General features: G+C 40.4%; 1 protein-coding gene across 4 annotated transcripts in view; it reads right to left on the reverse strand.

Moving 5' to 3' along the window:
- TRIO (trio Rho guanine nucleotide exchange factor) overlaps positions 1-12,291 on the reverse strand; it is a 256,719-nt gene that overhangs the window by 122,810 nt on the left and 121,618 nt on the right. For all 4 annotated transcript variants that reach the window (XM_075052205.1, XM_075052204.1, XM_075052206.1 and 1 more), the window contains exons 11-13: positions 11,893-12,084; positions 2,049-2,218; positions 944-1,118 (exon numbers count right to left, since the gene is read on the reverse strand). In XM_075052205.1, the coding sequence (XP_074908306.1) occupies positions 944-1,118; positions 2,049-2,218; positions 11,893-12,084 (537 nt within the window). The remainder of the gene's footprint in view (positions 1-943; positions 1,119-2,048; positions 2,219-11,892; positions 12,085-12,291) is intronic.

Below are 12,291 nucleotides of genomic sequence, written 5' to 3' on the forward strand. Positions count from 1 at the left end.
CCTTACACCATTCATACCTAACCAACAGCTGCAGCTTTTCCTACATACAAAAGAAGGGTTAAAATTATCACTGTAACTCCTAGTTTCCAGAGTCTTGACATATACTCAAACAGGATCATTTACCAATGGATAACCCTGAACCTTCTGAGGCACCAACTTAGTTTCAGTTGCTGTGCACGGCACTAGTGGTTTTACAAAAGTCATATGAACTCAGCTGAAGCTTTATAATACAATTCCATTAACCTAAGCTCCATGCGGAGTTTCATGTCCATCTGTATACATGTCCCTGCACAAAACCAGAAACTTTCCAACTGATATGCTGTAATCCTCCTCCAAAATTTGGACAGTCTCAAAACTTCTTGAAGTTTTGCAGGGGTGTGGCACTACAACTGCTTTTGCATTGTTTTCAGAGGTGGAAAAGAATCTTATGTAAAAAAAAAAAAAAGACAACACAGACAGCCCATACAACATCCCCAAAGATTAAAACAGAATTCCGAACACCACTTGTAGTTGCCAACTGAAAAAAGACTGGTGATTTGGAAAAGAAAGAGAAGAGGGGTGTTACTACAAAGCAACAATTCAGAGGGTTTGTACTAAACCATCTTGCAAGTCTTATTCATATTAACTGTAAGCATACTAGTTATATGAAGGTAGCTTGATATTGAAACCAAACTTAACAGATGAAGCAAGTGGTACATTATAATTTTACAAGACATTTGCTTAAAGATGCACCGGGAGCCAATCAGAGCTTTAGTTAGTATCCAAGAGCTCAGCTCTACATTCTCCTGACACTTTCACGTACAAAACAAATGCCTTAGTTCAGGTAAGAACTAAGGCTGTCAGTCGTTTGAGCCACATGCCAATGCAACGACACAACCACCTCAGCATAAATGTTCCTACACGAGAGGAGAAGTGCAGTGCAACTCCAAAAGCAGACACTCACATCTATTGCATCTCTTTCAAATATGCGGAGCTGCAGAAACAGCTCAAGCTTGATCTTGCGTTCTTGAAAAAGCTCCTCCATCTGAGACTGGGCCTCATCCAGCTGCTGCAGGACTGTTTCGATGTGGTTGATCGAGCTGTTGTGGGGGGTCTTGTTACTAGAAATGGCAGAATCCCTATTCAAAGCAAAGAGGAAGAGGAAAAAAAAAAAGAAAAAAAAGCATTATTGAAAAAAACCCCATATAATTTGGATGCTATATATGACGACAAAATGTAAGACTGTTTGAGATAAGGTCAATGCAAGCCATATTACATGAAAGCTAAGTCTGTACATCTTTGTTAATAAAAATCCAAATTATGTTTTAGTACTTGAAAAAGCATTAGGAAATTAGATTACTTTCAGTTTTTCACTAATTCAACATTTAAGGACATTCTGTTTATAGGAAGAATAAAATTTGAAACCCATGACAAACCCTTTTATTGTGAAAAGGAAGTGGCAAATGATAACTATTTACTTTACTGAACCTTCCTAGCAATGAAAAAAATCAAAATTAGATAATATAAACAAAACAAAACAAAACAAACCTTTAATCTTTTACTGAAGTATAAAACCTGCAAATTCAGATATGATAATATCTGTTCCTGCAGCAAAGGGGACATGTACCAGTGCAGCTGGGGCCCAAATTTATTTAGATTATTACTTAATGAAATGGACTGCAAACTGATGGTCTTTACTACAGTAAAGTTACTTATCAGTCTGCAAAACAATATCAAGTGTCTCTTTATAAAAAGGCAGCTGTGCAGAACTCAAAACGCTGTGGAGCCCTGCACGTCAGACTACAAAGACATAGGACTGCTCCTACCAAAAAGGTAGCTTATGTAAACAGACTCTCCTTCTTGTGGAGGTAGTGTTTATAAGCTGAGCTTCCTGTAAACAGAGGGTCAGAAACCATCCGTACAGCCTGAAACACCACTGTAGTCCTAATATTTACAACTTTTATTTATAGGTCATATCTTGTAGTCGTCATCTCTACCCTCAAAACAGAAAGAGCCTCACAGAACATCCGATGTACACCAGACAAGATTTAAATAAAAATTTGTTTTACCTTAGTTGCTGTATAAGATCCTCGCCTTCTTTTATGACATTGACCGTAACCTGCAGAGTGGTCTGTTGTTGTTGACCAAAACGTTTAATCAGGTCTTGGACAGCCTCCACAGACTCAGCGTAGACATCATCAAGCAGTTCTTTCTGTAGCTCTTCAAGCCATGTCCACAGCTAAAGGAGAGGGGGGAAAAAAAACCAAAAACAGACGTAAGCCCCAGGATCAGGCAAGTCACTATTCCAAATGAATCTCCCTGGACAAGAGAAAACAGACTGTGGTGGGGGAGAGAAACAGGGTTTGCTTCTCTTCATAGAAAAATCCCACCCTCAATTTAATGAAAACGAGCCTTTGTTTCAAATCAGGTTTTTGCTTCTTGGAAATACCAGGAAAGCTTTATCCGTGTTGCTAAGTCACCCTTTCTTTCCCATTTTCCTTCTACAGTACAGAGCGTATCCGATTGAGCAGCACGGAGTTCATAGCGAGAATCCCATCTGCAGCTCTGCGCGAGAGTCCCTGGGAGGGAAATGCTATGGTAACACTCCCTGAGAGAGGGGAGGAAGGAAGGAAGGAAGGGAGATGTATTGTAGCCACCATCAAATTCACACTGCCAGGCTGACACATGCACACAGACAACATAACACTTTGCAGTGGCCTTCAAAAAGAAGGAAAAAGAAAAGGGCATTTCAGAAAACAAAACACAGAGATAAATCAGATGCGAGACGTTATTTTTCTATCATCATCTCTACAGCGATGGTGTTTCCTCTCTTGATTTCAATGTCACACTATTACAGCAAAAATCATCATAAGTAATTCCAGCAGTTAATTCAACGTTTCTCCCCCCCTACTTAACATGTGCACGTATCTCTGTTCAGAACCGCCCACGCACCGCAGCTTACGCAGAAATCCCTATGTATATGCCAGCGAGGTATCACTGCTGGTCACTTGAACCCGACTGTGTTCTCTTCCACAATTTTATGAGGCAAGGTGTTGCATCCTAAGCTCTGCGTGAAAATTATTCAGCAGCAAACTGTTAGCCATCTATTGTGCAACTGATAAAATCACTGCTTGAAGAGAGGGAGCACGGCCGTCTCCCGCAACACCCCCGCGAGCGGCACTAACAGCACCGGGAAACGGCTGCGCTCGCAGGGAGCAGTCAGCCCGGTCCCTGCTCTCTGTTTTACCATCACATCCCAAACGCCGCGATTCCAAGAACAAGGGTTAGAGTTTGTTTATTATCCTGAAAGAATAGCTCTGATCTGATTGAAAGGATTAAGGTCTTTTGACTACATTTTAATCTCTGCCTTTATACATTTTAGAGATACAAATAGGCTTTATTAACTTTGAACCTAATTAAAAGGTTAACATAGATAAAATACAGACAGTAAGCAATCAAAACCAACTCAACTTCAAAAGGCAGAAAAACAAATGTTTTCGTTACTTCTTTCCATAACATTTCCTACAGAAATACACATTTCATGCTGCTGTTTGTATAATGTCCTGATCATAAAGGTTTCCTAACTACCAATAGAGCTACATTAAAATAGAAAATTCAGTGAAGGATCCTAGCTCTTGATTAATCAGTTCCTTTGAAGCTTTTACTTTAAAACCAAATGCTAGTTTCCGTATCTTAGAGCCTTACATGCCTCCTGAGGTAGGTTTTGAATGAGCCAAGATATAGGCTAGATTTTCACAGTTGGGAAGAATTAATGACATTTAACCAGACTCTTTTCTACAAATCTACTCCCCCCCCCCGCCAAACGGAACTGTCTGTTCATACACTGTTATTCTGACTACTCATATGCTTCAAAGACAATGCCTGTCAGATTTGAATGCAACTCCATAGCCGTAAACACCACAAGCTCAAGCCACAGCAGTCTTTTTTATTAAAAGGAGCACAAATCAATAGAATTTACCAAGTGGTTCAAAAGCACTCATCAACATTCATTCCAGCATAACCCAACGCAGCATCCAAATTTATTTATTTTTTCCCAAATGCATACTTAGGAATGCAAATTTCACTTTGAGACAAATGCAACTTAAGAGCAAGAAGCCTGACAATACAACCTGAAAACTTTTTAGTAAAGTTTCAATGCACAGAGGACATGTTTTTATTCCTCTCTCAGCATATGAAGTTTATGTCTGAACCGTAATAACGGGGCACCATATCAGAGACCTTCCAAGTGAGCTGGTGTGCACACACAAGCAGGGCAGTTTGTGACAGTGCAAATATATTCCAAATATATTCCACTTTGTTGTTGCCTGCAAATCTAACGTGTTTGGTGCTGGCTGGAAGACCTCTACACTCCACGCTTACTGCACAGTCTACAAAAGGCCCAGTTTTCAGAGATGTTTATCACAGACAAACCGGGATTAAAACCATTTTGAGTCTCTTGGACTATATCAAGTTTGCCCCTTGGCTCCCTTACAAGCACCTGTACTGCAGCTCAAGACAGGTCGAAGAACCACTTCCATTTTTTTCCAATAGGTCTTTAGCAGCTGGGTTGTGTCAGACCTGTACAAGGGACATCTCACCTCTGCATTTCTTATTCTTCACGTACACTTCAGCCACTTCTATAACTGGGTGGAGAGGACCTGACAGGAGCAACAAAACTTAGAAGCGATGGGCTGGCGATGTACTGTGCATGCGAATACTTCCCCTAAAGCTCACCCTGGGTGCTGGAGACCCAAGCCAACACAGAACCAGCCGACCTTTTCCTCTGGGTAGCCGGTTCCAAGAGCAGAAAGACATGGGCGCTACACAACAAAGCGTTACGCTGACCGGCTGAGCGCCTGGTCAGCACGGCATGACTGTGAGCACCGTACCTTGCCCCCAAGGTACCAAAGGGCTCAAAAATACATTGCGTTTGCCTAGTTCATTAGCTGAATTACCCACTGCTCGGGAAGGAAAAACATTTTACAAATGTGCAGAAAGAGAAGGAGAGTAATTAGTATGCATTACTTGCCTAGCTGTGATTCATATGCTGTTGAAAGTGGAACAATTTAAGCCATTTCTGAAGTGACTAAACAGCTCTGTGACACTTCCACAGCAAAAGTTACTTTAATACATTACCAAATAAGCTTTTTGCACTTCTCCACCAAGTAAGTTTCTGACAAACAGCTTCCCCTCAAAATAGTCTTGATGTTTATACGCAAAAGTTAGAATAAAGCCACCACAGATGAACAAAATTGTCAGGTTATTATTAAAGCTGGGTAGAAATTCATGCAATTTACTGAGGGGACCTTAATTCACAATGGGTGGCAATAGCCAGCTGGCTTGTATATAGCTTTAAAACCAGAATGAGCACTGGATATACTGGAAATTATGTAAATTACCTTGGTTTTGGATACAAAACTAAGGATGAAGACAGTACAATGTTGCACAGCAAAGCCAAAAGAAAGCGAACAGTTTACAGCGGGGCATGAACAGAGACTGGAGCTTACCCGTACACATTCAGCAGTGCAGAACTACAGAATTTATAGTGCAGTGATTTTCTGAGTTAATGCATTATTCCATAAAAAAGAGCTTGGCAACAAAAATCTGGTGGGGAAAAAAAAAACCACCCAAACAAACTCATCATTAAAAAACTATTAACTTTCTCTCGGTGTGAACTTTTGAGCAACTTCCAGGCATGGGGTTTTTTTCCTATTCTCCATAAAAGAAGCAGCATGAAGATCCCTAAACAAACCACTAAGTCCTGTGACCTCAGTAAGAACTTTATCCAGCAGCAAGGCAGCTCTAACATACAGTAAAAAAACCCATATAAATAACTCAATCCAGTCACAGAAGGAGGCTCTTCTACTCTTTTCATCTGCTCTTCACATCTTATCAGAATTAAAATTGGAGAGGGAAACCAAATTCTGAATCCCTGACAGGCAAATGTTTCACCCAGCAGATTTTTTTCTTGATCTAAATATAGCACAGACTAAGAAACATCTGCTCGAATGAGCCTGCATCCTGTGCTACCTCTTTCCTAAGTTCTTGGGAGCATGCCATTAGTCACTGAGATGGTATTATTTTAATTGTCTGCAACATCCTGGAAGTTTCAGTGTTTCCACCATGGGCCTCTGTCCATTTAAGTCCCATCCCTGCAATCTCCCGAAAGACCACAGCTAAAGAAGACCTTACTGTATTTTGCTGAATATAAATCAAAGAACAACTATTTTTGAGTAAATACCTTCCCAAGTGCCCAGAGTTATTTTATTAGGGTAAAATATCCATCACACTTTCACAATTTATTTTATTTTTCATTTTCATAATAATGGCTTTTGGATACACAGTCAGCCTTTTCAGCAGGTTAAGACAAAGAAAGTCACACAGTTTCTGCTTATAAAAACTGCCAATTCCTCTTTCTGCCCCTGCCCCCCAGCACTGTGTTGCTCTATGTGTATTGCCACAGACAGCTGTTGAAGGAGCTATTATTTGTGCAGGGCCGAATGTTGCAATAGTATTCCCTAACAAGTATATCTGGGCATAGAAAGCGGCTGATGTGGTGTGTGCCTGCCTGTATGCTTCGGCTGTCAGGACATGCAGTGGGCCAAAACTGCATGCTTTTAAAACCAAAAACTGTTAGATGTTAACCCCCCCCCCCCAAGTTTGTCTTCCAGGGTCTTTCAGTGACATTTAAAATACTAAATGCATGCATAGTTTTTGAAAATTGTATGTAATTTTCTTAAAAAGCTTCAAATATCCCTATCTATTCTACAGTTATAACAGAATCAATTCCCTATTCAGAACAGATTGATCCTTGAAGGAAAACCAAGTTTCTCACATCTTCCTAAAATTACATCAACTACTACTACCCTGTCAGCATTCATCCCCTTTCTTATCTGAACAAGAAAAAAAAGTCTACAGCATAGCTTACACAGTTTAAAGGCCTATTTCTGCCTCACTTGTCTCAAGCACTTAGTGCTATTTCAATAATGCTTGGACTTAAATTTGATCCCTTTTTTCAAGCAAAGTTGCCACCAGTATTGGAAAAACTCAAGAGAGATAATCTGTGCTGGGTGACTGGATTCCAGTCCAACCTAACCACTAAATCACAACACACTTTAGTCTGCTGCCACTGAACGTGTTTCTCTTATTTCAGATTTAAAAACTGTCCTCCTCAACTGTCAGGTTCAAGATGACCAGCATATCAAAGTACTGACCCGAGACTGCACTTCATATAGTTTGCCAGACCCATCACAGTGAGCACTGCTGTGCTATAACGACACGATAAAAACATTAGAGATGCACAAAAGCCCAAGGGACAGAGCCTTCACGCTTAGATGGAGGCATCCAAAAGCTGCTCTGCTGCCTGGGAAGAGCACACAGAGGAGAGAGCATCCAAATTTAACCTGTAGACCACCAGCACAGAAGACTCAAATACTCAGGAGTGACAGACAACCAGAAGAGCAGGTCTGTCATCTCAGGGTCCACCCTGGGATGAAACGAGTGAAAGGCTACGCAGATGGACACCCTTCCATACCGGTAACGCAAAGGAGGGCAGTGAGACAAAGCGGGACCATTATCAAGCTTTTTTGAAGCAAATACACATGCCTCCTAACTAGATGTGAATGAACCAGCAGCTTTATGACCCGAGCAAGGCCTCCTCAGCCTTCCCACACATTGGCATCCTCAAAATGATGCCACCTTCCTTCAACAGCTTGCAGAGACTACTGTTTCGTTACTGTTGTTCAGGAACAGCGAGGTTTTGTATCTGAAATCTTAGCCAATTCCACTTCCCTTTTCCTTGTTTCAACCTCAGTCTATTCTGGTGCAAAGTTTAGTTTGAGTAAGACAAAATAAAGAAGAGAGACATCTTCTAGTAACACCGCTAAGCATATTGTGTATACATAAAAAGTGCTCTGAGCTATTTTATAATCAACTTGTCAGAATACACACAAAAGGTTATATGCAAAAAGCCAACAGGCTCTTAAGAGATCATTCTCTTCCACGTACAGTCAGCCTGATCTCTATTCCCACACTTGACTCCAGTTAGGAAAATATCTGTTGCTCTACTTTGGCACTACTACAAACACCTGGCTTGGCCAGGATTTCAGTCTTCCCACTCATAGATGCTGAGGGAACCATTTTGGAGAGAGTGTGTGTGCATGTGTGTGTGTATGTACGTGTATGGAAGAATTTGAATTCATACCAAAATCCTGTTAATCTCTACTTGGTGAGAAGATTTCACAGCAAAGAGTAGCATGACTCTTGCCCCTCTGTTTTGCACACAACCTTTTATGACAACCGTTTATTTAGGAAATGTATCTTTTTTTTTTTCTGTGCAATTTTTTTCTTATTAAATGTAAAAGGCACCAAAGCCATGAGGGATTCACTGTCTGCAATGGCCAAGTTTCAGATGTTCAGCTGCATTTTATCCATCCTTAGGCTGAGAACCTGCCAGGATACAGTGCTTTCAATGCAAAGACTCTGCTAGGGATATTTATGGTCCCAAACACTTTGAAAGCTCGCCAGTACACAACTTAACTTCAGTACATCACTTACCAAAAAATTTGCCTTATAGATTGAAATTTCTCACTGTTTGCATGGGAGCTAAAAATCAATACTCACAATCTTAAAAACTTAAAACTAGTAATAACATAACAGCATGGAATCACAATTTATATACAGCAAGCAATTGATTTTCTTGGATCACCATTAAGCAAAACGAGGAATGGCAATACTGTTACATAACACTGTATTTCTGGCTTCCCTGAATACATCCTTCTTTTCCCCCAGTGAGAAATGTGGTCTGTGGAGATTAGTCCATGAGGAGCCTGAGAACTTACATGTTGTTTTCTGATGTCTGTAAGCCACAGGGAGCTCTACCAGCTGGCTACAGACCTTCTGGAAATGTCAAAGAGAGCCAGCATTTCCAACGTGCACCATAACAGGCTGCTGCACACATACTACACAGCTGCTTTGTGCACAGGTATAGCAAAAGTCTGTTACTTCCAGGACGTGTCAAGTGGATCTATTGCTTTTCTGGCAAGCACGCTGCTTCTGAAAGCAGAAACTGTGCTGATTTACTAAGCGTGAACGGAGCAACGGTACTGGGCAGACACTGCAGGGCTCATGCTTCCCAGGGAAGCTACGAAAAGTTGCAGGCAAATTCTGTGTCAAGTATAAAGGTTATGTAAAGCTACAGGAGTGTAGTAGTATTGGGATGCTCTCCTCCAGATGAAGAACATTCATTCAACATGAAGTATTTCTGGGGAAAAGAATAAAACACAGCAAAACATTCTACTTCAAAAAAATCAAGGGATCAGATGGATATCAGAGCCAGGTTTCAAAGCCTCAAAACAGCCAACAACTCACATTACTAGCTTTTCTCAGCTCTGTGGCTCCCTCCAAACTGTCACACACAAACACAGTTTTTATTCTTCATGCCTATTTTTTAGACCAGGAAAACACAAAAAAGATACAAGAAACAAAATTCACCCTGAGTAGTCAAAGGGCAAAATGCATTGGTGGTGTTTTGTTTTGAGTTGTTTGGGTTTTTTTCGGTTGGGGTTTGGTTGTTTTTGGTTGGTTTGTTGTTGGTTTGTTTTTTTTTTTTTTTTAAACAACCGAAGCATCTCTTTCCGATTCAACAACTAGCATATTATCTTACTACCTAAACTCCTCTCTTCACTAGCTAAGCGTGCACGTTAATTTCTTCACTCCATCATACAGCAGAAAGGTTATGTGCTTACAGGTATACACTAATTTATTCAGCAGCTTCCCACATCCTGCAGGAGAAATGCAATTCTCCTGCCAACAAAGCACGGATGACTTTCAGGTTTAGGGCATTTGTATCTTCCATCTGCTTTGTGATGCCTTCTCAGCACTCCACACGCATGTTTGATAACAAACAACAGGCTCTTGAAAACAGATCAGAATACAGAAAGCACAAGGCAGCTTTGAGCTTGCTATTTCTTTGCACCTTAACCAAAGGACTAGTCTACTAAATATGAAACACCTGCCTCACTTATCTGTATTTTTAAGTAGAATGCAAATAAATAAAAAGATACTCTTGCTTACATAAATAAGTACTCATTTTAATTCTCCTGGCTTTATGAGGTATAAAGGTCAGCCACATGACAGAAAAAAAAATCAACATGTGTACATCAGCCACAGTACCTTTTCCCCAAAGTCCAGGCTGCAAAAAGGCTGCCATAGCAACAGCTGTATGCACTTACAGGGTCACAACAATATCCATTTTCCCAAAGAAATAAATCAAGACACAGAATATCTTTTTTTTTTTTTCAATAAAACATTATTATCTAGGGGAGCAGTGGCGACATTCCAGCACATCTGGATCAGCCTCCCAGAATTACTCAACAGTGACTCACAGATCAGTCTGCCTTTCGATTTTTTAGATTTTTTAATGCCCTTGCCTTGCAAGTCCTTTTACAGTCTCCATCTTTCATCACTACAACCAACTGTATCCATTTAAATACCATTCCAGCTGCTCTTCTTGATGCTAAGAAAAAGAGGTAAAGAAATCTATAAAAACAATGAACATGTTTCAGCAGCTGACTGCTCCTGTGCTTCACAACAGGTAATGGAACAGCACTATGTGCTTGAGAAAACTGAAACAAAAAGGTTGCCCCCTAAGAATACCTTACAACACAGCATTTGTGTTTTGTTTAAATAAGCAGAGTCCTGGGAAAATATCGGCAAGGAAGCATCTAACAGAAAACTGATGGGGGAGCTATGTACTCATGTCTAGAGCTAAAGAGTAATTCAATCTTGACCTCCTTCAAAGACCGACTGCCTTGTGCGCTTGTTTCAAGTGCAAAGCAGATGTTTCACATACAAAAAACTCCCACCCTTATCCTCTACAAGGTTTTGCTGAAGAAGCTACTTTGACTACTACACTTCCCCACTGAACAGACCGTTTCTTGATGTAGGGTGAGGAGAAGGAAGACACTCTGACATGCTGTGATCCAAAAGCCTTTTATATTTTCACCTAGTTTGAGTAGTGAGAATTTAACACGAGCTCTAAACAGAAAACAAGTAATCTACAGTTGCTGAAATTTGCCACTACCTTTAACCAAAACCCCTTACTGAAATCCTCATTCTTGCTCTAGCCTATTCCACCCACTCCCATGAGCTTATAAATTCATATGATCTGTGTCCTGAATGGGAGCAGAAAACTGATCTGGCTAAATATTGAGTGTGTCTGGCTGAATTTTCTTTTTCCTGGTATATCAACCTTTGAAGGAAACTAAAAATTGCAAACATGAAGCAAACCATTGTCATTATCAGATAAGCTCTTTAGGTTGTGAAGAACCGTCAATATACAATATCAAAATGCAATGTGTAAAACAGAGAAAGAAAACTAATCTCTCTGAGCAGCAGGCTTGCCTTAAGTAGCCTTGTGCTTCTGCCATGCGTTTCAGTCTCCTGACCTGTGTCAGTCTAACCATGTGTCTGACAGCTCCGTTAATGCACTGGAGAGCTGCTTGGGCTAAAAAAAACCCCCAAAACCAGACACCCCCCCCCCAACCAAGCCCCAACAAAAAAAAACCAAACACCAAAACTGCACAGTATCTCCCCCCACAATGCTGTCTTTTAACTGCATCAGTTCCCTGATCTGACCTTCCCCCTGACTGAACGAGCATATGTACTTGCACAACAAAGGCAGTAGAAGCTGCTTGAAAAGGTAAAAAAATAAAATAAAATAAAATAAAATAAATAAAATCCATAAACAAAACAACCACCCAGCCCCCAATCCACAGTGAATTACAAACCAAAACTCATCATACAATAGGGGTTTCCTGACTTCCTACGGCAAGGTTCTAACAGTGAAAGTAACATTGGACAGTATCAGTTTTAAGGCTTAAAGTTATGACCACGACTTAGCAGCAGTTTTACCTCTTTAACATGAGTGTGAAAGGACACAGACATGTCCAGCAGGATCTTGCGTTGCTCCACACGCCTAACAAAATCCTGTATCCGGTCTTCGAGCTGATGGGCAGCTTGATAAATTTCCTCCGGGTCACACTCCCCAGTCTGAGCAAGCTGTTCAGCTGCTTCTAGGAGCTTATCTGCATTGGTATATGTGTTCTGTAGAGAAATAAGTTAGTTTCACAGGATTAAATGAAAGATAATTCAGTCAGTGTATTTTAAAGCCACTCCACTAATGAAAATGAAAGGACAAAAGGCCCTCAGAATGTATTTTTCTTTCTTCTTTCTTAAAACATAGTAGAATATAATCTTACTAAAGATTTTGTTATATTTCTAGATACTTTTTCATTTTACTGTGAAAAGATT

Source organism: Buteo buteo, chromosome 20 (genome assembly GCF_964188355.1).
Source record: "Buteo buteo chromosome 20, bButBut1.hap1.1, whole genome shotgun sequence".
Taxonomy (NCBI): domain Eukaryota; kingdom Metazoa; phylum Chordata; class Aves; order Accipitriformes; family Accipitridae; genus Buteo; species Buteo buteo.